Source organism: Mucor velutinosus (assembly GCF_035048745.1).
Source record: "Mucor velutinosus strain NIH1002 chromosome Unknown tig00001553, whole genome shotgun sequence".
In the NCBI taxonomy this organism is placed as follows: Eukaryota; Fungi; Mucoromycota; class Mucoromycetes; order Mucorales; family Mucoraceae; genus Mucor; species Mucor velutinosus.
Genome location: NW_027041930.1, coordinates 1,455,890 through 1,479,544, shown reverse-complemented (window position 1 = coordinate 1,479,544; position 23,655 = coordinate 1,455,890). Strand labels below are relative to the sequence as shown.

General features: G+C 41.6%; 7 protein-coding genes across 7 annotated transcripts; 3 read left to right on the top strand and 4 right to left on the bottom strand.

Annotated features, from left to right (window-relative positions):
* Positions 1 to 562: 562 nt before the first annotated feature.
* On the top strand, positions 563 to 3,386 carry ATC70_007840 (Integrase catalytic domain-containing protein; the record flags this gene model as incomplete). Its single annotated transcript, XM_064827097.1, has 8 exons — positions 563 to 736; positions 806 to 903; positions 963 to 1,179; positions 1,229 to 1,294; positions 1,349 to 1,403; positions 1,461 to 1,684; positions 1,748 to 2,527; positions 2,583 to 3,386. The coding sequence occupies 8 exons, from the start codon at positions 563 to 565 to the stop codon at positions 3,384 to 3,386; spliced, it is 2,418 nt and encodes an 805-aa protein (XP_064676154.1).
* Positions 3,387 to 3,696: 310 nt separating this feature from the next.
* ATC70_007839 (uncharacterized protein) lies at positions 3,697 to 5,113 on the top strand (the record flags this gene model as incomplete). The annotated part of the gene is made up of 2 exons (XM_064827096.1): positions 3,697 to 4,081; positions 4,137 to 5,113. The coding sequence occupies 2 exons, from the start codon at positions 3,697 to 3,699 to the stop codon at positions 5,111 to 5,113; spliced, it is 1,362 nt and encodes a 453-aa protein (XP_064676153.1).
* A 5,609-nt stretch (positions 5,114 to 10,722) lies between these two features.
* Positions 10,723 to 11,805, bottom strand: ATC70_007838 (uncharacterized protein; the record flags this gene model as incomplete). Its single annotated transcript, XM_064827095.1, has 1 exon — positions 10,723 to 11,805. One exon carries the CDS (start codon positions 11,803 to 11,805, stop codon positions 10,723 to 10,725), a length of 1,083 nt encoding a protein of 360 aa, XP_064676152.1.
* Positions 11,806 to 11,960: 155 nt separating this feature from the next.
* On the bottom strand, positions 11,961 to 14,854 carry ATC70_007837 (uncharacterized protein; the record flags this gene model as incomplete). The annotated part of the gene is made up of 8 exons (XM_064827094.1): positions 11,961 to 13,225; positions 13,281 to 13,630; positions 13,690 to 13,772; positions 13,832 to 13,988; positions 14,066 to 14,124; positions 14,173 to 14,282; positions 14,343 to 14,450; positions 14,560 to 14,854. 8 exons carry the CDS (start codon positions 14,852 to 14,854, stop codon positions 11,961 to 11,963), a joined length of 2,427 nt encoding a protein of 808 aa, XP_064676151.1.
* A 624-nt stretch (positions 14,855 to 15,478) lies between these two features.
* On the top strand, positions 15,479 to 17,625 carry COTH3 (Invasin CotH3; the record flags this gene model as incomplete). The annotated part of the gene is made up of 4 exons (XM_064827093.1): positions 15,479 to 15,563; positions 15,625 to 15,866; positions 15,932 to 16,169; positions 16,226 to 17,625. The coding sequence occupies 4 exons, from the start codon at positions 15,479 to 15,481 to the stop codon at positions 17,623 to 17,625; spliced, it is 1,965 nt and encodes a 654-aa protein (XP_064676150.1).
* Positions 17,626 to 17,806: 181 nt separating this feature from the next.
* On the bottom strand, positions 17,807 to 19,831 carry ATC70_007835 (uncharacterized protein; the record flags this gene model as incomplete). The annotated part of the gene is made up of 2 exons (XM_064827092.1): positions 17,807 to 19,076; positions 19,146 to 19,831. 2 exons carry the CDS (start codon positions 19,829 to 19,831, stop codon positions 17,807 to 17,809), a joined length of 1,956 nt encoding a protein of 651 aa, XP_064676149.1.
* Positions 19,832 to 22,346: 2,515 nt separating this feature from the next.
* Positions 22,347 to 23,333, bottom strand: STE4_3 (G protein subunit beta; the record flags this gene model as incomplete). The annotated part of the gene is made up of 1 exon (XM_064827091.1): positions 22,347 to 23,333. One exon carries the CDS (start codon positions 23,331 to 23,333, stop codon positions 22,347 to 22,349), a length of 987 nt encoding a protein of 328 aa, XP_064676148.1.
* Between the last annotated feature and the right edge of the window lie 322 nt (positions 23,334 to 23,655).

The following is a 23,655-nucleotide window of genomic DNA, read 5'->3' as shown; positions in this document are numbered from 1 at the left end:
AGAGCAAGAAAAGAAAGTGAGAAAAAGAGGAGGGGGGAAAAAAGTGAAAGAGAAAGGAAAGAGGGAAATAAGAGGAAAAGGAAAAAACCAAGAGGGAAATAACCCAAAGAAAATTTGCTGAAGAACATTCATCACGTGTCTGTGGTCCACATTTGGGAGATTTAGTAAAAGAGGAAACAAACGTACATTTGTTCAATCTATTAAGCGTAACATTGGTAGTCTTCCGTGTTCACATATCAGCTAATCCATCGATTTCCACAACACATTTGCATGCAAAAGCAGGGCATTTGGTTCATACAATTTGATAGAATCAATTTCAGAATCAAACGATAGTGAAATATGGCGGCTACTTAATCCCTCCCAACCTACCCAAGCACGCCCTCTCGTTGAAAAAGAGAAAATATTTTCTTTTGCACTCTCTTTTTTTTACTCAATTATTACCGTATATTCTCGTGTAATAAATTGCACGCTGTAAACAAGGGCTTTTAAACCATCAGACAAGCCTGCTTGATTGTATACACCATCCAGAAAGAAAATTAGACTCCAATTTGAACGGTTCAAGATGAACTTCAACCTACCTGATATTCAGAATTTACGGAACAATATTGATTTTTGCTCAATTGCTCAGTTCTTTCATACGTTTGCACCGGCATTTGGTCCATGGCCATCCACCGCTCAAGACATCCTCTATGCGCGTCCCATTGACCCCAACAACGAGTATGTGTTTGAGACAGAGGTAGGTTTGCACATTGTTTATATCAAATGTGTGCTACAATTGATCTCATATTTTGCATAATATTTGCAGGATTTAGAACGAATGCTGCTGGAAACATCCGAAAGAATCAGACTAGAGGATATGTTTGTCAGGATGCTGCGTCTAGTGACAAGAAATAGATTTATAAAGTATGATGTCGATGCTTGATTGAGAGAGAGAGAGAGGGATACTTATCATGTGTATACAGTTCTTCTAATTGGCAAACTTACTACTCGAAAGAATTTGACAAGCGAGAATACGACCAGACAAATCCACTTGTAAAGCAACAGGAGGAAAAGGAAGAACCGACAGACCAGCAGTTGCCTGAAGAAAGCGCCGTGTCAGATGTCAAGAAGCCAGAACTCGTCAACTACTTTACACTGGACTTGGACACAAGAGTTCACCTGCTGCATTTACTTTGCGAGGTAGGTAGAGCATGGCTACGAATTTATCAGAGAGTAACCGCAGAAACAGTGGCAATTGGATGAACCAGAGAGATTCAGGGAACACTTGGATTCAGAAGAGGATGCTGTTCAATGGGTAAGTCAAAGCCGTAACTTTGTGGACGTATTCTCAACAAGAGTTATACATCAGCGTGTAGATCCTATTGGTTTCGATAAGAAAGGAAGCACTTTTTGGCTGTTTGATGGTAAGATGAGCGAAAAAGTGTATAATGAGCATGTTGATCTCATGGTTTTCGTTGCAGACAACAGATTGTACCAGGAAACACCAAAACCCAAACCTGTCAAGAAGTCAAATGCTCGCAACAAGAAACAGAAGCGTGCTGCGCCAGCGCCAGCACCGCCTACCAGAGCCTCGCGCAGAAGCACTAGATCGTCCGCCGTGCAAGAGGACCCAGAGCCTGTCAAGGAAGCAAAATTCGAAGAAGAAGAGAGCGAAGACGAAGGAGAGTGGATGCCGTGGAAATTGGTAATGCAAACTTAAATTACATGTATATGCAAATCACAGGATTGATGATTTGGTTCGATCTAGCTTTGTTATACAAAACACGAATGGGAGAATTTTCCAGCAAAGTATGCCAACAGCAAAAACATTGATGAACAGAGATTTTATCGATTGCTGGTGGACGATTTGCTTCCCAAAGTATTACCAGTTTTGGAAGAGCACGAGGAGAAGATTAGAAAGCAAGAAGCCATGATACATAGAAAGAGAAGTTCTCGAATCATGATCAAGGAATTAGAGGCGCTCGAAAGAGGGTCTGCTGAACCAGTTTTGGAAGACCCCTATTCCACTGGGGCAGGGGCTGCAGGGGGTCATGGTAGAGGTCGCTCCAACAGACTAGAGCAACGCGCTTTGGAAAAGGAACAACAAGAGAAGGAAGCGTTGGCTAAAGCACGAGAAGAGCGTCTGTTAGAGCGTGAAAGACGCATCATGGAGCGAGAGTACAGGGCATTAAAACGACAAGCGAGCGAAGATGCAGTGCCTGAACAGGCTCCAGTCGAGAATGGGCCGATTGTCATTGATGGCACGTCGCCATTGCCATCAAAGAAACCAAAAAAAGCCTCCAAGAAATCTGCAGCCAAGACAAAAACAACAGCAGCAGCAGCAACAGGAGATGCCGAGCAGAAACCTAAAAGAAAGTATGTCAAGAAGCCTAAATTTGACGAAAATGGCAATCCTATCCCCAGAAAAGTCAAATTAGATAAAGATGGCAATCCGATTCCACTCAAGAAACGAGGAAGGAAACCCAAGAACAGAGACGAGGATCATTGGCTGTTTGATTGTGTGTGTGGTGTTTCTGGAGAAAACATTGTAAGTGAAAGCATCGTACATGCATGTGTGTATACACGTCTAATCGAATGTCAAGGACGATGGTACGCCTTTAGTAGCATGTGAAAAGTGTGGTACATGGCAGCATATTGCTTGTTTGCAGAAATCAGGTCAGATTGCTCCATCTGAATCCATGGATAACCTCAAGTTTGTGTGTCAGAAATGCGAGAGACATCAAGAGGAAGAAGAGCGTGAACGCAAGAGACAACGAGAGCAGTATTATAGTGCGATAGCGTCACCGCCTGTTCCTGGTGCTTATATTCCACAGATGCCTACATTGCAGTCGCCATGGCAACCTCAGCAGCTACATCAACAGTCTTCACCTGCAAGACCTAACCCTTCTATGCCAGTTGCTCAGCAATCACAGCAGCACCCACCACAGCCTTATCGTCCTCCCGCTACGTCTGTATTGCCTCCTATTAGATCGCATCCACTGAATCAGGCACAGCCATTTCAAGCACCAGCACCAACACAACCAGCCTTTCATCAAATACAGCAACGTCCCGTATTGCCTACTACTTACCAACCCCTACAACCCCAACAGGGCCAGTATTCGCCTGCTGCGATGGCTCCACCTCCATCATCTCAACAGCCATTGCTAAACCCTGCTCAAGCATATCCCCAAGCGACTGTATCACAACAGCAAACAATACAATCTATTGTTTCACAGGTTGCATCGAATCCAGTCTCACTTGCTCAACTGGCTAATCTTCTCGATAAAAACTTGCAACAACAACAACAACAACAACAACAACAACAGCAGCAGCAGCAGCAGCAGCAGCAGCAGCAACAACAACAACAACAGCAACAACAGGAGCAAGAGCAAAAAAGATCTGAATAACCATTCAATATATAAACTATACTTCCATAGAAATCAAGCAATTATGATAAACATTAGAATATTATGCCAAAAGCACGTTCTTTGTGTTTCCTGTGGGGCTCATCTAATTAGGCTCGAGTAATGCAAACATTTATTGTAACTAAATCTGATGTACCACGGATTGATCTAAAATGCTAATTGCAACTTTTGATTATCATATGCGTTGATGCTGATGGCATGAAATATTCTCAAGCTAAATCATTATAAAATGCTAGTGAATTAGTCTAATTAACCGCCCATCTGTCTCTTTCTTTCTCTCCCCCTCTTAGTCATGGACGACATCCGCAAAGTGATCAAAAAGAATTCGCCTCCTGCAGTGGTATTACAGACACTGAGAACAGCGCTTACCATGCCGCCCGCTGCAGCAAGAAACATCATCAAAGATCTGACCCGTCCATTGGGCGATCAAAAGAGATTCATTCGTAAATTTAACAATGAGCACTGGAAAGGCACGCTCATCATGTCTGAAATGATTCGATGTGATGATGATATCGCCATCCAGAGGCTAAAAAAGGCAGATATTGTCATTTTCGAAGTGCATGGTGGTGGATTTCGAGTAGGACACAGTACAATGTACATGGAATCATTCATAAGCTGGCTTCGTTTGATTAAAAGCAAGTACAACTTGTATGCCTGCATCATGTCTGTTGAATATGGTGAGTCATGTTGCGTGTTTGGATTAGGTGTATCGGCCTAACAATGTAAGTCTAGGTTTGGCTCCAATGCACAAGTATCCTGGTCCGCTGAATGATTGCGTAAAGGCGTTTGACTATCTCACAAACGGCCTGGGCATATCTCCCTCCAAAATTGTTCTTAGTGGTGATAGTGCAGGCGGCGCACTGGTGCTAGAAACACTGATTCAAACATACGCTCCTGCTATATTACAAGATTTGTCTGCTCCCCGCGAGAATTTCAAGCAGCCTTTACCCGCTGGTGCCTTACTCTCCTCTCCATTGGTCAGTGGAGTCATTGAGACCGAATCATGGAAACTGTTTCACAAGACAGACGTTGTCTCTATGGGGCTATCCAAGCTTATTTACAAGGAGTACTTGGGTCTGCCTGAAACCAAGATTGAGGATTTGCCCATCATGCGGTTACATCATGTCAAGAACAATTTTGACCGATTTATGCCTAAAAACGTGATGGTGTTTATTGGCGATAAAGAAGTGCTCCGTGATGATGTTGTCAATATGGTGAATGCGGTAAAGAAAGATGGAAAGACCAATATTCAATTTATCAAGGAGAATTATGCTCATGACTGGTTCATGGTCCACGAGCTTGTCAAGAAAAAGGACAAGCATCTGATTGCAAAATATGATGAAATGTTTGTCGATTTCTGTGTGGATGCAGTTGAACAAGCTTGCAAATCTCTGGTAGATACAGCTACAAAATCAACTATCAAGAACACGCGTAAAGCATCTGAAGATACCGTCAATATTAACGAAACCATTGATGTGGATCAGCTGGTCAGCAATGACCACATTATAAGCGAAAAGAACCCAGCGGTGAATGCTGTAAACATTGAAAAGAAGATTACTGATATTACCAAGAAGTTTGATGAGCCTTTTGAGCTGTTTGAAAAAATCGACTTCCCTGCTGCCCCGGCTGTTGTTCATAAACCCAACACTATATTATCAGAGTATGCCATTATCACAGATAGACCGTCAAAGAACTCTGTGTCAGTTTAAATAAAGCAAGCTTATATTTGAATCTTTAATCTACTTTACAGCTGTCAATTACATTTGCATTTACCGAGTTTTGGTGCCTATAGTATATTTGTGGTTACAAGCTCGGCCGCACAAGCTTATTGTCGTTTGCTCATATGGCATATTTTTTTTCCCTCATGAGGTAGGCCATGTACCCATCACAGCATTGATCTGAATCAGTCTAACAGAAGGATTGCATAACGAGTTTTTGGCTGAATGTTAGGAGGCGAGTTTGTTTGATTATAATATGACGTATTTAAAAGCTTGAATTTTAATAGTACTATCTTTCAGGCAACTGAGGTTGATCTTGGTGTTTCTCCTTTAGAAACAACTTTTCATGAACACTATACATCTTTCCGATATCTTGAGGCTCATCATGGTTGTTTTAAGAAATTTATGAGACGCTGATTGCACTGAATAAATAATTTATAGGCAAAACGTCTACAGTAATCGGTCGATCTGTCCAGGTTCCTTAGCTTCATGTCACCATGGCCCTATAATGGTATAATCGCTAAATATTTCAAATGCATCAGTAACGAAATTGAGCTTACAACTGTTTCAGTGGTAAGTCAGATAGATTGACACTATCAAATATAAAAGCGCATAACAAAAGCAGTAGCTTAAGTATTCAGGGCAATTTATAGTACTTTTTAATTCGCAATTTCGTTGATATTGACTGTTAACAGCATGAATTACTATTAGGAAAAGCAAGGAATAGATGCTGCCAGCAGACCAGAATCAATGACTACTCCGCTCATTTTCTGTTTCAGATTGGCCAGATCATGCTTTTCTTCGACTTGATCAACTTAATTTGAAAGAATCGACTATGTGAAGTGCGATATTTGTACATGCTTTCTAATAGTTATTTGAAGTATTTTTTAAGGCGCATCCAATGGTAATAGTTCTAATAGGCGTTATAAACCAGGATATTGAGCAATTTATGAAAATATGAAAAGAGGTTTTTAGCCAAAAAGTCGAAATTTTACATATCAGAGTCCCACAAAGATGATTCCAGGGGCTGCGTTGGATCGATAGAAACATTTTGATTCAAGATAATGACCAACCTCCATGATGCAGCTCCTCAGGATTCCAATCTTGAATCAAAATGTTTCTATCGATCCAACGCAGCCCCTGGAATCATCTTTGTGGGACTCTGATATGTAAAATTTCGACTTTTTGGCTAAAAACCTCTTTTCATATTTTCATAAATCATTTGATAAGTTTATTCAAAACGTCTATATTACTTGGTACCATTGGATGCGCCTTGAAAAGTACTCCAAGGATGTATTAGGAAGCGTAGGGTGATTATTACAACTTATATAGTCGAACATCACAAAGTAGATTAAAGAAGTCGAAAAAAACGACATCTGTCCAATCTTGAACAGAAAAAAATACTGAGTTTGAATCAATTTTAGCGGGTGGCGCTGCTGCTGGCTGGCCCAACTGCCTTTCTGTCGATCCCCCACAACTACCATTTCAGCCATGCCACCATGTCCACATGCCTTCACCTACCACTGATGGAACTCCTCGTCCACAATCTCCCACCATCCCACCCAATAGCTCACCTCTTTCAACCCCCTCACAACGTTCTCAAGAACCAACCAACAATCCGTCAGCTCAAAGGATCCGATATATTTATCTTTAACCCCAACCGACTCTGCCTAGAATACAATCATCTCCCCCAAGCTCTGCCACACGGCCCATCAATCAACAAAACTATCTCTCTACTTTGCTCTAACCAACTACTTCTCAACAACTTTGTCCTTTACAACTTTCTCCCCAATGTACCGCGACCTCACAACGCCTTGGAGGTTCACAACCTTCCAAATTCCAACATTCCTTCATTTCCAGCTCTCCACTCCTTTGTCGCCACTCTTCTTATACCTCCAGAACCCAACAATATTCGTCCAACTACTAAAGTTACTTCTATCAAATACTTCAAATGCCTCCTAACCTCTTCCTCTCCCCCTACCCCTAGTTCTATCCTTTCTTCTACTCAATGGCGTCAGTTTTGGAAGCTCGAAATAGCTCTGAATGCACGTAATACTTGGTACCGAATCCTCCTCAACAAAATAGCCACCAAAGAACTCCTACACCTTCGTATGTCTGATAAATTCGCTCCTCATTGCACGATCTGCCCTTCTAGAACTACCAACATAGAAACGACAACGCACTTTCTCTTTTCCTGTCCCATCAAATACACTGTCTGGTCCCAAGCACTCTCCACATACATAGACCCAGATCTGCAATCTCCCACTTATGAGCAATTTCAAGAACTTCTCCTCCTTCGCTCCCCCCTTACAGTCTCAACATCTTCACCCTACCCCACTCTCACCACGTACCAAGTATTTTCTTGCATTCTTCAAGCAATTTGGAGCTGCCATTACAGATCCATCTTCGACTCCTTTCATTTTGAACCCCTCCAAGTCATGCTCTGCATTGACAGAGCACTATATACTTTAGATTCACAAGACAACGTTCACGCACTTCTATAGCAAAGCACTTTATATCCAGTCTTACTATCCTCTTCCCCACTTTGGGTACGTTAATAGGACTTTAAACAAAGAATTTTATTAATAAAACAATAATCTTCCTTAAAAAAAAACAACTGCCTTTCTGACAATGACAGTGATAACAATGATGGTTGCGATGCTGATCAAATGGGAATCATAGAGTTAAAAAGCAATGCTGGGATATGACCAGTTGGTTCTGCTTGCAGATTGACCATGTTGGGCAACCATATGCTATAAAGGCAGTCAGGATGAATACATTTTACTTAAAGGCCAACTCGAATCATGCATTTGGAATTCAATAACACATCCCATGTACTCGCGTAATCGCATCTGTCATCAGCTAAATCACCGACCAAAGTGCATGGTTAGAGATATGTCACTCCACATTACCACCGCTGTGAACAGTTGGCTAATTGCTTGAGAACTGTAAACGGGTTAGTGCCATAGGAAGTAGTTGATCCAATCCAAGGCAACAGAATAGCGTACAAACAAAGGGATGTTTCGCATAAAAGATGAGAATAAAAAGAAAGGTTAAGTGCCTGTTGTTAGTTTAAAAACTTCAGAAATCCCACGGCTTTGTTCTTTGAATTTCGCGATGTGTACTTTACTTTGGACCCTGAAAATAGTACCATTGGATCCATCAAGCGATTTGCTTTCTAACGATGTACATACTTTCTAATAAAATATCCTCTCTTTGACCACAAATTGGCCATTTACTTGCTTATCTCTCTTCAATTCATGTCCTTTTGTTTACTTTACATCTGATTTTTTTTAAAGCTTAATTTTGCCTAGCAAATGAATTGTTTTGATTTTGCATGATTCGAGTACCTTCTAAAAGAGGACAGTTCCTAAAAGAATGACGTGAAATGTGTTGACTCTTTATGAGTTGAATACTCTTGGCGTAATAATTACAAACAGGTTGCAGGAATGATACACGAGAATGACCAACTCACTATGTAAATGTGGGAATATTGATGATATCTAGTAGCGCAAACACTTGATTGACATCATTGACATCATTGACAGCAACCATGATAGCTGGAAACAAGATGACTTGCACTGGTTTGAAAACAATCCATTATGTTCCATTCCATGGAGATTGCCGCAGTAATATTCATATGGCACGCTTGTTTTCCGAGGTGTACACTTGTTTCTTGGTCCAGAATCAGTTATGCTGGCTCCGATGTGATGTAAACGACAAGAAAGCCAACCTTAACACTCGTATTGCCCGATTAGATGGACAGTTTATGGCTGATGTAAACAACAAGAGAGATGGGTCGAGAACCGTATGATCTTGGAGAGAGAAATTAAGGAGAGGTAAAAAAAAAAAAAAAAAGATTACTTAATCAAGCAACCAGCTGCATCTGTTTCAGTGTCAAATGACATTTTTTGTTTACTTGTTGATGAGGTTGAGCCAGTGAAAAGTTGTCTGTTAATTACATCTAGGAAGAGATGGGGGAACTCGTTTCATGTGAAGGTGGAAAAAGGGCTTTTTGAAATAGTAAAATGAATATAACTCGAGACAGAAAACAGTTGAAAGCCTCGGACGAAGCGGATCAAATAGAGCAAGTGTCAAACGTCAAAATGGTACTACTTTCACGCGCTCAAAGTAGCATATTGTGGAAAAAAGCAAAAGGAAACGAATTTGAGTGTGGCAAGGGCACTAGACTCACATAAAAGTCGATGAGAAGGATATAAATAGATGGTTGTTTCAACAGCTTTTCCTTCTTCTTCTTCTTCTTCATCATCATCTTCATCTCATCTCTACTCTCTATTAACAAATCTCTCTGCAAGCGAACTCTCTCTGCGATACTCTTGGGCTCTCTTTCTGCTCTATACATGGTCAAGTAAATCAAGCACTGTACTGGTTATTGGCTTTTTCTTACACAATGCTCTCATAATTCCATGGTCCTCTTAGGTTGTGGTCCATGCAAAACATGGTCGCATTTTCTTTATATTTCTAGATAAAAGCAACATACAGTCAACTCTGCAGGTATGTACTCGTCACTTGTAGCTTATAAAGCAGCATGACTCATCATTTCCCTATTAATAGGGCTCAGGTTCTCTACTTGCAAGCACTCCATACTTGGTTGAAGCCTTGGACGGGGTCTAGGGGTCATGCGCGTAGGGTGGTTGTCTCGTGTGGCCTCAGCACCTGTTGCCCCGGTAGCTCGTAAGGGTGATGCGACGAGGCGCTAGGTGCGTTTCCCGGGAGGTGTCATCCCATCCTTGTTGCTAGGGATATGCAAGTTGTGGAGGATAGTTTGCCTTGGAAGCATGGCTTCATCTTTTGGTCTCCTCGTGTTTCAAGCTGCTCTTTTCATCGTCCATCAAGTATGCTACAGGGTAAGTATCCTTTGTAATAATCCAATGTCCCTCTATATATTGTAGATCTATTTGCTGCAATGTCAAAACCACTTTAGTACACGGTGCCATCTCTACATCTATACAAGACCAAGCCATGCTCGTATCTCTGCTGCCTGCCATCTATTATAGTGTCAAGACTCATGCTGCCTAGTATATACAAAGTCAAGCCATACTCGTACCTCTGCTGCCTGCCATCTATTATAGTGTCAAGACTCATGCTGCCTAGTATATACAAAGTCAAGCCATACTCGTATCTCTGCTGCCTGCCATCTATTATAATGTCAAGACTCATGCTGCCTAGTATATACAAAGTCAAGCCATACTCGTATCTCTGCTGCCTGCCATCTATTATAATGTCAAGACTCATGCTGCCTAGTATATACAAAGTCAATGCAAACTCTGCACAAACTGTCTACTATCATTTATACAAATTTAAACACGCTATCATACATTATCATTCAAAGCATATTATAATCTATTACATACACAAACATACATTAATAAACATTACAGTCTTGTCATTGCTCTTGATGACATGACCTTCTACCAGGCCTATTGCTTAATATTAAACTTGCATTGGCCCTCAGCATCAGTATTAGACTTAAATCAAATCTTGCACATGAATGAGTTTATTAATGTATAAACCGATACACCACCAGGAGATTTTGCTAACATAATAATTCTCTTTTGTTTCAATCAGATTGTTGTAGACTATCGCAATCGGACAATAATACGGTTCACACCTTCTTCTTCATCTACATCCAGTTCAAGCCTATTATCTGGCCTTTGCAATGCCATGATCATGTCCTCCTCCTCAAATTCTGATTCAATGTCAAATTCGATTGCGTAGGCAGGAATCCTCTTGAACGCCTCTGACAGTCTGTCATAATCAAGCCACGTTTCATCCTGGTATTGAAACATGTAACCATCCTCATCCAAATCGTCTGTTGGCGTGAGTGTCACCTTTTCAAGCTCTGGGTACTTGTACACGAGATAATCCCAAATTTCAGGACTACAGGCGCCATCGCCAGCCAGCTCCAGCTTTTTCAACTTTGTATTGATAGTGACATTGTTGTTTGCTTTGGCCCAATCCAGGATTTCATCTTTGAACAATACAGACCTCATTTCACCGGTAGAGTACTGATGGATTCTGAGCGTCAGCGATTCAAGATGAGGGCATTTACGCAGAATAAACTCCAAGTGGGTCAGATCCACAATGTTGCCCGCGTAAGTAAAGTTGGTCAGTTTGGTAAACTGATCCAATCGATTGATAAGGTAGTTATGCCCAGGATCTTTTGAAAACCAAAGCGAGGTCAATGTGTGTTTGAAGTTGAGTAGTGTCTTAATGTAAAGATCGTTGACAGGATCTCGCAAGGGCATCGCTTGTAATTTGGTGTATTGTGCTCTTTGTGCACCTGAAATTTCGTTCATGTATTCAAACACGAAATCGTCCTCTGCATTGGATGAATCGCCTATCAGATTCTCTATATTAGGCGTAAAGATCAATCTCACAATCTTCTTCAACAGGTTGCGCCTTTTCTTGTCGCCATTGATGGGTGAATAGTTGATTCCTCTGACGAGTGGGCCTCTGGATCGGTCCTTGGCTAGAAATGCGTAATATTTTTCGGCTGTAGGAGAAGCAAGGTCTAGATAAAAGTGTTTACCAAGCATTGCTGCCTCTGCAGGTTTATCCCAGTTTTTGCAAATTAATTTGCATCGCGCTATTTGTTCAAGTGGAGAGACGTAACTAAAGATACAAGTCAAAATCTCGGCAGGCAAGTCTTGAGCTGTCATTTATCTATATGTAGATAGGCAAAAAGAAGAATGCTTTGAATGGAAGGGGGGGGGGGAGGAGGAGGAGAGGGGCAACAGCTTAAATTGCCCTGCCTCCAAGCCAATCAAATCAGACACACACACATGGTCGTGCTTCAAAAAATAACGAAGCTTTATTACAGTTGCCTGAATGATGTCTTGAATGAACCTGTTCTTCCACCCACTACATTGCCATCTAATTTACTCAAGCCCAGCAAGAAATCGCCCATCAACTCTTCTGACTCTTCTCCACCATCTTCAATGCTATGAAGCGACCTTGTGTCCAGACAGATGGATGCAGGTCGTTGATTGCTATCAAACGAAATTCGATCCCGAATATTAATGACTTTGGGGGGTTGTTGAGATATTCTCTTTCTGACTACGGTTGATGCACTGAGTGATCTGCCTAGTTTAGGTATATCTGCCACGGAAGAAATAGATGGTACGGAGGGTAAATGATGATGTTGGTAATGCTGTGAGGTGTGTTCTTGCTGCTGCTGCTGCTGCTGCTGTTGTTGTTGTTGTTTCAATGTAAGTGGTGATGTAGGTAGTGATGGCGAGGATGACGGATGATGTTGATAGGACGACGATAACGGTAATCCATCCATGGGTAACGGTGTGGAATTGGATAGAGATGGGAATGTGGTAGATATCATGGGCCGGGAAGATCCTAGATTTCGAGATGATTTGTATCTGTTGGTATAGTAATTGCTGCTGGTGGGCGCCATGCGAGATGTCTGATAGCTGCTGCTGCTGCTGCTATTGGTGTTGCTAGGTAGTAACCAATCGTTGGGTATATCTAAGCTTTTTCGATTCTCGGTATGACGAGGATTTGGTAACACAATGTGAGGTCGCAGGATGGCTGAATTACGTCGACTACTACCACTTGAGCTTGTACTGCGAAGATCATCGCCATCATCGTCTGTCTCATCTACACTGATACGAGGATCCATCAGTAATTCTTTCTCTTGGTGGTGATTGAGGTGGTAGTGGTTGTGAGAGTTGATGTTCAAATCGCCTACAAGGCCATGCAAATCCGCACTTTGCGACTTTCTATGATGTAAGGAAAATCGTGCTGAATTGACATGCTGCGGGGGCGCACTATTGGGCTTGTTCAACGAGCTGAATGAGGTGGATCTGGAGCGCAGACTTTGTGGTGAGGTGGTGGAAGAATGGGATGAAGTAGCTGAACCAATGTCATTCAGTGAAAGTGGATCGTCTTTCAAAAACTCACAAGCACTCTTCATTGTCGTGACCACAAAGCTATACACGGATCCTTCTGCCATCCTTGCTAGTCGATAGTACTGCATATAATACACCAAACTGGCGATCCTTGGTACGTTGCTCTGAACAATGACAAATGCCAGCAATGGAATCATTTCATCCGCAGTAACCGATGTATCTAATGATATGGCCATGTTAACATGCATGTTTACCTATAAAAATGCTAAACTCACCGCTAATGCCGTTGCCAACATCCTGCACATAATCACGCACAGTCGAGGTGATCAGATCCAATGTGGATTTAACTACAGCCAATTTCTCAAGCGGGGTAAATGCAAGCTGTTTCAATGTTGATTTGTACGGCTCAACGTTGCTACTATCAGAATCTAATCTTCTAAAATTGGTAATTGCCTCATCAAAACAAGACAAGTGCATTTCTGATATTGGATAACGCAGCGAATATTGCGACAAGGTGACATTGGAGTAGGTGTAGCAGATGGTGTCCAAGTAGTTGTCCTGTGATGCCAGCAGTGATTGAAGCGATTGTATCCATATTTTCTTGTGTAGAAAGCTCATCACAACGCTAAAGATAAAAAGAGAGGCAATTAGATTCAGCGCCTATATCAAGCGTGAGATACCCACTTTTCTACCAGCTCCAGGAATTGGTCGTGCTCTGAAGGCGTGCGACATGACTCTTGCAGTAGTTTGTTTCTCTGTAATATAGTCTGCACATATGTGTGTGTATTAGCAAGATACGATATGCATTCGCCCCAAATGTACTTACTCTGTAAGCCTTCATATACATGTGCTGTATCCTTTCCACCGTACTTTTGTTATAGCCCTTGATATAGACATATGAATCTGTGAACTCCTGTACTGCAATCTGCAATTCATAGAGTGCTTCCAGATTTTCGGAAAACATGTTGAGAAACTCCAAATCACTGCATGGCAAAAGGGAATTCAGGAGTTACACACATTTAAGGATATTGATTAGAGTTTCATAGACGGTATGACTTACGTTCTAGAGTTACGAACAGGTGGAATAGTAATTGCATGCTTGTGATGATGGTGGTATGCCTGGAAAGCGATTTTAGCTTTGGTTTCCAGTGCATGTATGCTACTTACAGGTGGTTCTCCTTCCAGCAATCGATCTATGGAGAGTAGTTTAATCTTTTTGTTCTTTAGATAGACTGATTCTTCTGCCATGATATGTACAGTTCGTTCCTCTTTGAATCCTACACATGCATGCAGTTAATATCACACATGCCATACTACACTTGTATCCAACTGCTCACCCAAAATGGTTGTGATGATGGGAAAATCAAGCGCAATGATTTTCTGCTTTTGTTTCGTTGCCATGTATTGTCCACAAAAATAAGGGGATGTTTGGAAACAATGCGATTCTTGAGGGATACAATCAAGGGATGAAAGGGGGAGGAGAGGGGAGAGGGAACAAGCAGATGGAAAATATCAGTATACACAACGTTTCATGCAGCAGAATCATAGATTTACCAATGATGTCTTTGGTGATGACAAGACCTTGGATCGACTTTGAGTGTGGTATGCACACAATGGCAGATTCGCAAAACAGTGAATGGAAATGAGTCATCATGTGTTTGTAGAAAAAGTTCTCGTCAATCTCTTCAGGCTCCAAAGGATCCGTCGCATTGCAAGGCGGTGATGGCGATTCATTGCTGCCGGTCTTTTGTATCAGTGATGAGAGTGTTGGATAGGTGGTGGAAGGTGATTCATTTGTCGCTGGCTTCTTTTTCTTGACTCCTGCTTTCTGAAAGAAGGGAAGAGTCATTTCTGTAGTTGAGAGAAAAGGAGGAGGGAAGCTCTTTCTATATCACACAGGGCACTGGATGTATAGGCAAAACAAGAAAACAAGAAGAAGAAGAAGAAGAAGAAGAAGAGGAAAAGAAAAGGAAGAATGAAATTAAATATTTATACACAACTACAGCTTTGCAGATTTCACACACTCTTTCACCTTTTATAACCTACTACCAAACTCTAGTCAGGCCCTATCCATAAGTCACAAGCACATCTCAATGCATCTAATTAAGATTGGCAACAATGAATTGGGCTGTAGTCACCGTCGTTTCCTTGAGATGGCTGTTTAGAGAACACAGATCAGTTCTAAACTCTACAGGGTGCTTGCCATGGAAACATGCGCCATTTGAGAAGCAAGACAGAGGGCGCAAAAGGCAGACATGTCAAAATGAATACCCAAAAAAAAAAAAAAAAAAAAAAAAGGTGATTCAATTTTGTCGCCCACTTGCCTGTATCAGCTTACACATTAGCCTTTATAAATTTTAGCCTAAATTTTATTCGAGACACTTTCCTTTTTCTTTTTTCCTTTTCCCTTTTCCCTTTTCTTTGTAACTTTTTTTTTTTTTTTTTTTTTTTTTTTCCTGTACATATATCTTTTATGCTGACACGACATTTGACAAATAAGATACTGGACATACGTCTTGAAGAAGAAAAGTTTTATTTCCCTGGTGAAACAATCAAAGGTGGGTTTGACGGGCTGTAGAGCAACATCATGTTGAAGCCCGAGACTAACACTACAGGAAGGCTTTGTCCTCATTCATCCCAAGAGCGCCATCAAAGTCAACAGCATACAATTAAAGTTTTCTGGCGAGGTGTACATACATTTGAAGGAAAAGGAAACAAACACCCTCTTTCAGAACACACTGGCTCTTTCCGTATACCCAAACAGCACTAGCCCCAAACAAACAACACTGGATGCCTCTGAACATAGTTTTCCGTTTCAATTCGTGGTGCCGAAAAACTTGAATTTGCCTAGTTCAATGGAGGTATGCAAAGGGGAGAGATCATGCTATGGGGAGAGAGGAACTAACATATGTGGATGACGCTACAGTTTGGTAAAAAGGGCTATATCCGCTATACAATCAACGCATTGTTAGACAGACCCATGATCCCAGAATCGCTGTGTCCCAAAGTCGAATATGCCGTCTCTTTGCTGGAATACATTGATATAGAAAAGGACCAGTTTAAAATACCTCAAGAGAAAAGTCAAGATATTATGCTACCCAAAGCCAAGTACAACCAAAAATGCATGGTGAGAGCATCGATGCCTCGCCTTGGTTTCACAAGAGGTAACAAAGCCCAAAACATACACAAAACACAGCTAACCCAACTTTGAAATTGAAAGGTGATATCGTTCCTCTTAAAGTTAACATTGATCATTTTACATCATTTTCACGTAAAAATGGTGTTACAGTGGATCTTGTACGCACAGTTGAAATCAGAACAACCAAACACACGGTATTCAAGGAAACAGTGCTACGATCCACGCAGTATGATATGGACACCAAAGCACCCAGCCACCAGCAGTCTATCCTCTGTCAGCTCCTGATCCCAACATCCACACCACCTTCCATCCGATACAAGGACAAAGTGCTGCGATTTCATTACAAGGTCCGCGTATCAGTGTCGTTTGGCGATAAAAGTACATGCACTTTGGACATGCCCATAGTCATTGGCACTTGGCCTCGTGCAGCTGTGCCTATTGAGGATGATGATGATGCTTCTTCTGCTCACGGAATGGAGGATGCCAATGGTGTCCATGGTTATCACGATAACGAGGATGATGACGACGATGATGATATAGAGTCCTTGAAAACTTGCTCTGTGGATGACCAGTCTTCGGTGCGAACTTCCTCCAATATTTTGCCGTCGTGGCACACAAACAATAGTTCAACATCGACACTCACCACGGCTCAGCGAAACTCTATTATATCTAACAATGAGGATTTGGTCGGTCGCTCAGATTCAGTTGCCTCGAAAGCTTCCAATCGATCACACAACTCTGTCTCCTCATGGAAATCCAGCAGATCTTGGGAATACCAACAACAGCAGCTACAACCCTCGCCATCCCAGCAACAACAACAACAATACTACCACCATCACCAATACAGCCAATCCTCCAATAATCTATCTCGAAACGGATCGCAATCCACTACATTGTCCTCGCCTGATCGTCTGCCGTCCTATTACAATGGCAGCTCCATGGGCCATAACAGAGCTTCCAGTGTCTACTCGACGGATTATCCTTTATATAACAACAACATCAACCGCAACAGTAGTCAAGGCAGTAATGGCTACAACCAATACTACAACAATTCGAGGCAATCCATGGTGTCCTTGCCTCCATTGGCTGGTCCGATGGTCCAACCTCAACAATCATACAATACGAATAGACTTTCTAGATACAGTAGATATGAAGAAGAGCCCCCCATTATACTAGAAAATGACGTGCCTACTCATATTTTGGAGCCACTACCACCAAGCAATGCATCATCATCTCCTCCCATCCCACCCACCATCCAAGAATCACAGCACGAACAAGCAGCTACTACAACGAGCAATATTGCACTACAGTATCCCTCAGAATCGTCATCTGATTCATCCTCGTTTGAAGATTCGGATGACGATGATGATTTGTTGGCGATTATCGAGCGAAAAAAGAAAAAGGAGCAAAAGGAATTAAGAAAGAAGCATAAAGCCGAAGCCGCCTCTAATTCATCTGCATCTGCTGCACCAGCATCTTGACACACACATATATACATCTCTTTCTCTCTTTCTCTCACACACACACACACTCACATTATTGTAACACCATTTATACATATAGCGACTTACTTTTTAATCTATTAATTCTTTTTTAATAATACCACCCTCTCTCACTCTCTTTTCTTGTACAATAAACCAATATATACGACTAGAGTATAAACTACAATTTGGCCTCCTTGCTGTTATTCACTTGCTCACACACATGCTGCATGTCCTTGAGTGCCTTGTAGATGGCCTGTATGAATTGTTCGGTGCTGACAGTTTCAGGCACACGTTTTGATTCGATACCAAACTTGACCAAGGTAGGGGCAGCCATGTAATTGATACCATAACCATCAGGATACACAGTGCCAAATCCAGTGCCCATCAAACGTATGCCTGCGTGAAGGCCAGAGGTGCTGAGACGCCATGTTTGTGATTCTGCGTGAACAGGGTCGGTAAAGATGGGATGCATAGCAACAGACTCCAGTTCGCCGTGTGCATTCAACATCTGATGATCCGCATTCAGTAGACGCAACACGAGTAAATGACGATCGCAGCCATGGCCATCGCTGGCAATTTGAGTGTAGTTGCGATGTGCTGATGTTGCTTTGGCTAATAGGTCGTACTTTTGCTTGGCTGTAAGAGCGGTGTTGTCGAAACCTTCCACAAATGCCTTGCTGTCTACACTGAGCGTGCGAATCGTCTCGGTACGACCACGGAGATACTTGCGAGTGGCGGCGGTTTCATAAGTAGCTGTTACCTTGTTGTGAACACGATAATAGGCCAATTGAAGCACCATTTGATAGAAAGCATCTGGAGGAACACGGCCTACTTTCTTGACCCAGTTGGTACCAAAGTCCTTGAATACCAACACATTGGAATCTGAGAGAGCCGCTGTGGCATCGGCAGTCTTCTGAGCCTCCACCAAGTAGGTATTCAATGTAGCGTCTGTAGTGAAGGTGAGGTGCTGGAATGAAGCTGTCGTAGCAGACGGCTTGTTGGCTCCAGTGGCTTTTTTGGGGTATACAAACTCGTGGGTCAAGTTGTTGGGTGTAGGCACTTGAAGCATATAGTCAAAGATGTAGCTGACAGTCAAGGCATCCACAGGTGAATGTTCGCCCGAGAACCCACACATGCCATTGTTTTCAACCACCAGTGTAAATGACTTGTCAAACCAGCGATTATGGCCATTACCAAGGCCTTGATGTCCACAGAACATGGTCTTGGTCCATGAAGCATTGTCGGTGCCATTAGAATGATCATCCAGAGCCACAGCAAATAATGCCTCTTCGATGGTGGTCAGGTTGTCGCGGTGATGTTTAGGATCCAAAGCCAAGAGGTGGTTGCGAGCAATAGCCCATTTATCGCGCTGCCATGAAGAGAGTAACGAGACGGGAGGGGAAGGTTGAGACAAGTTTTCGACATGAGCAACCAATTCCAAAAGAGCACTATATATATATATATATGCAGATGAGACTATGCTGTGTATGCCAATAGTGCTGCCTCTGTATACTCACGCTTCAATTTCTTCAGTTGTAAGTAGGACCCAAATGTCCTTCTTGAGCTCCTTGTAGACATCCAGCCTGTAAATCTGGTCACGTAAAAGAACCACGATGTGGCGAACGAACTTGGCATCTGCTTGCACCAGTGTATCGCAATGATGCAGAGGAACACGGGTCACTGAAAAGATACGACCGTATTGCCACATGCACTGGGCCTTGTTTCCCTTCATCATATCCACAGGCAGCTCTTGTCTATCGATGATTTCCTTGTATTGCAAACCTCTGTGGATCATATGAGCAGCACGACTGATTTGAAACTTAGAGAACAGCTTATGAGGCTGCACTCCATTGTGCGCCAGCAGTTGCTTTGGATGATTGGCATCCACTTGGCCCAGAATATACCAATTGCTGTTCACCATCAACGGTTCACGCCATTCCAAATAAGCCTTTTTCAACCAAAAATTATCCTCCAACCAGTTGGTTGGTGAGGCACGATCGATATCAATGAGTCTCTGTTGCAAGGACTTTGATAAATCACTGGCCAAGAAGTCAGCAACGATCGATTTGGTCTTTTCATGCTCTTGTGGTGTTTGGAGTGGGATGATGGATTTCAAATAGAGTGAGCATGTCTCTTCCAAAGAGGGTACTGGGAGTCTTGGCAATGTGTTCTGTAAACTAAACGTAGGTGGTGATGAAGGCATTTCTGTAAGGTTGGAGAAAGGAAGAAGGAAAGAAAAGCAAGAAAATTTTCTCAGGGACAATATAAATATGTACGTGCGATGATCGTTTTTACATGTAACTATGAAAGGCAGTGTTTATGTGGAGAGAAAAAAAAATAATATAGTGTATTAGCAAGCTTTTTTTGATGGATGCCATGTGATATTCAGGCCAGTTGTTTCTACATGAATTTCAAGTAAGCATTTCACCCACGATTGCCATCTTGATTTAGAACGCAGCTTGGCTCCTGGGAATACCTTCATCGCATGATAATCTAACATGTGTTACATTTGAATTATCCTTTATTTGACGAGGCCTTGTTGCGCATGAGTGTGGTGCATTTATACGGTTTGATAATACAGAGAAACTAGCAAATGCTAAATACATTGATGTCTTGATTCATGCAGACATTTCAATACTCAGATCACCTTCTTACACTTCATATCAAACCAAAAAGCACAACAAAAAGTTTGAGGTTGTTTTAATACATTCATGTTATTGACAGTAGCTCTCAGTTGCAAAACAGAAGAGTCAGATGTTACCTCAACCTTAACCATTATCATATGCCTTGTTTTTTTTTCTACTATGGAAGAGATCCATTATTTGCAACGAGGTAGGATATTCTCAGCGGAGCAAGCTGTTGTGCTGCAGAAGGAAATGTGTCTGCTTTGAAATTAGCTTGATTCGAGATGCTTTGCATCGCTGTACCGGTGTAAAAACCGTTTAAATTCGATACAGTGTATCCATCTGTCCCACATTCCTTGTTAATAGCATCGACTTTTTTCGTAAAGGGCATTGCATTTCAATGTGTCATGTTGTACTCTTTTTGATTTTCCAAGTACATTGTTGGCCTCGCCAAACGCCAGCGATGCTGGCCTGTATATCTTTTACTGCTACATGTTTGAAAGGACGGGTTACAGCTGGGAGCATCAGTCAAACAAAGCCAATATAAACTCCGATACAATGCTGCTCCAGATTGGCCAAAGTCTGATCAAAATCGATTCAATTGATTTATTTTATAGAATTCGACTATATAAAGCTTGGTGATAGTGCCATACTTCCTTAAACTGGCTCTAGGAGTCGCACCTTATTAGTAGTAGATTTCTTTCCCAACTTAGTTCAAAATATCTTATTCCCCTTCTTTGCAGACATTGGGTCCACCAACAGTCTTTTCTTTCCCTCAGCATGACATTTTAAGGACTTTAAATAAAACCTGGAGCTCGACTCCCCTACAAAAAAAAAATACTTCCTTAAGCATCCTTGAAGTACTTTGCAAGGCGCATTCAATAGTACTAATTAAAGTAGGTATTTTAAACAAACTTATTGAGTTATTCTTGAAAATATGAAATGAGGTTTTTGCCCAAAATGCTGAAAATTTACATATGAAGGGTTCGCGAAAGTGTTTTCAGGCGATGCTCTGAATCGACAGAATCATTTCGACCTGATATACATCTTAATAAAAGTCTTCGTTTTCAGGGTCAAAAACGCGATCAATTGATTTATTGATGTTTTCCATGAGGTACCCCTCATGGTTTGGAGTTGATTTTCGACGATCCCAAAAAAAAGTTGAGCAGAGGTGTCAGTTACTAACTACTGGGTGAGAGAAGCTGTTTGGTGCTATTCTGGAGGTCTGAATCGGCTTGTAACACAAGAAAACACGGCTCAAATGCATTCAGATTTCGCTGTGTTTTGCCATCATTTTGAGTAGTAAGAGGAAATGTTAATATGCTGCCTGTCCATTTATAAACTTTGTTCCATCCATAAAGACATGGAGCGTCCTATAAAAGGCACATTCGCAGTTGTTGATAGCTTTATGAGGGGTCCTCAAGTAATCATCAGTGATTTAAATGTGGATTGTCAGTACATGCTAGTGGAGTCGTGAAGCAGAATCTCAGATCTAAGCCTGAAGCTACATTTACATTGTATTTAAATATAAAGGAGCTTGTCTGTCCACATGCATGCGATGTGTGCTTTTGAAAAACTTCAGTTTAAAAAAAAAAAAAAAAAAAAAAAAAAAAAAAAAAAAAAAAAAAAAAAAAAACAGCACTCTCCTGTTCAGTGAGCTGCTATTAAGCTTTGCACATTGATTTAGGCCAGTAGTCAAGCTGCAGTCAAGTGGAATACGACTATAACACGATCAAGCATAGGGGGATAGAAGACTGTGATGAAACATGCAAGATACATCATGTACCTGAAATTCTACAGAAAATAGAATTATGCATTTGGCTCTAAATATTGACAAGACAAATGTAGAGACATCTCAAGTACATGATGATCTGCAATTTTGTTTATTTATATACATTGGAAGGAGTATAACAGACGAGAATAGCTATTTCTTTTTTTTTTTTTTTTTTTCATACAAACTAAATTTGCTGAATTTTATAATAAATGACATGTAAACAAAAGAATGAACAGGAAAGGGAGATAAAAAAGCAAGGTATATAAAGGTAACATTCATACAGGGAGGGGGGGAAACGATGTTAAATGTAGATATTTGTTTCAACCTATAACGAGAGCAGGCTTGTCCATGAGAAATGGTGGATTGCTGTATTGTAATGGCTTGTAGGACCATTGATCTTCGAGTTGCTGATGTTGGTGCAAATGTAAAAAGGAAGACTTTTGAGAAACGATAGGTGTGTCAGGCATTTTAGGTTGGTAGTGTACAGAAGAAGACAGAGACGATCTGCTATAATTATCAGTCATTGCAGCCAAGACGGAAGGAGCATCCATCATCACAGCATCACAGCAGAGATCAGGATCAACCCAATCTGGTAAGTGGGCTTCAGCAACATGATATGTTGTTCGCCACCATTGCGTACGGCGTACCGAGAATTTCCTAGGTTGATGGCAGACAATGGGCTCGTGTTGTTGCTCATCGTCTTGCGAGATGGTGGTGGATTTATCACAAATGCCAAAGGACAATTCAAGCAATACATCAATGTCGCTTGGATTGTTGTAAGAAATGTGCTTTTTGAGACAGGTATCTTTGCGTATGGCGATTTTAGTAAAGCCATTTTTGCAAAGGTGTTCAATTTGTTTGTTGGTAGAGTCGTCTAATAGAAGCCATTGATTCTTTTGCCACTCAATTTCATACTTTGGAGTAGCAGGATGCATGAGTCGACGTCGTTGGAAGTTGCGTTGATCGGAGCGGTTCATGCTGTAACGCAAGAATTGACGCAGTGGCACAATGTCTTTATTATGGATACAACTATCAATGCTGTTTGTATGCTGTTCCGCCAGATCTGATACTTCCAGAGGATGATGTGGAACAGGAGATGTGGTATGTGTCGTGTGGATGGCGGATGCAGCTTCATTTAGACTGGTGTTTGATTTCTTGGATGGAAGTTTGGGTGTCCACGAGACAAATGTAGTGGGTATGGCCTTTTCATTGGACATATCCTGTGGTGCTGCTTGCATTGTAGTGGCGGATTTAGATTGCTTTCGCAGGAAGGATGGCAGTTTGAACCAGCTTGTGTTGTTGCTCATTTGATGATAAGGGTATGAAGAGAAGAAAGTATAAAGGGGGGGGAATCCATATCAAAACAACGTTTGTATATATACTTTTTCCTTGGTTTGTGGGACATAACCTTAATCGTTAGTATAAAACTTTTTTTAGTAGTTCCCTCTCTTTTTTTTGTCATATCCGAGAATCATAAGCATCCAAATGTTCATATCAGGAGACGATGGTGGTGAGGGAGGAAGGGAAGCATGTATCATGTACGCGAACTGAAATGGATAAGCCATGCACAGAATCATACTAGGCAAAAGCAGACTTGATGATTCCGAGTCAACATGAGTCCAGAGTTCA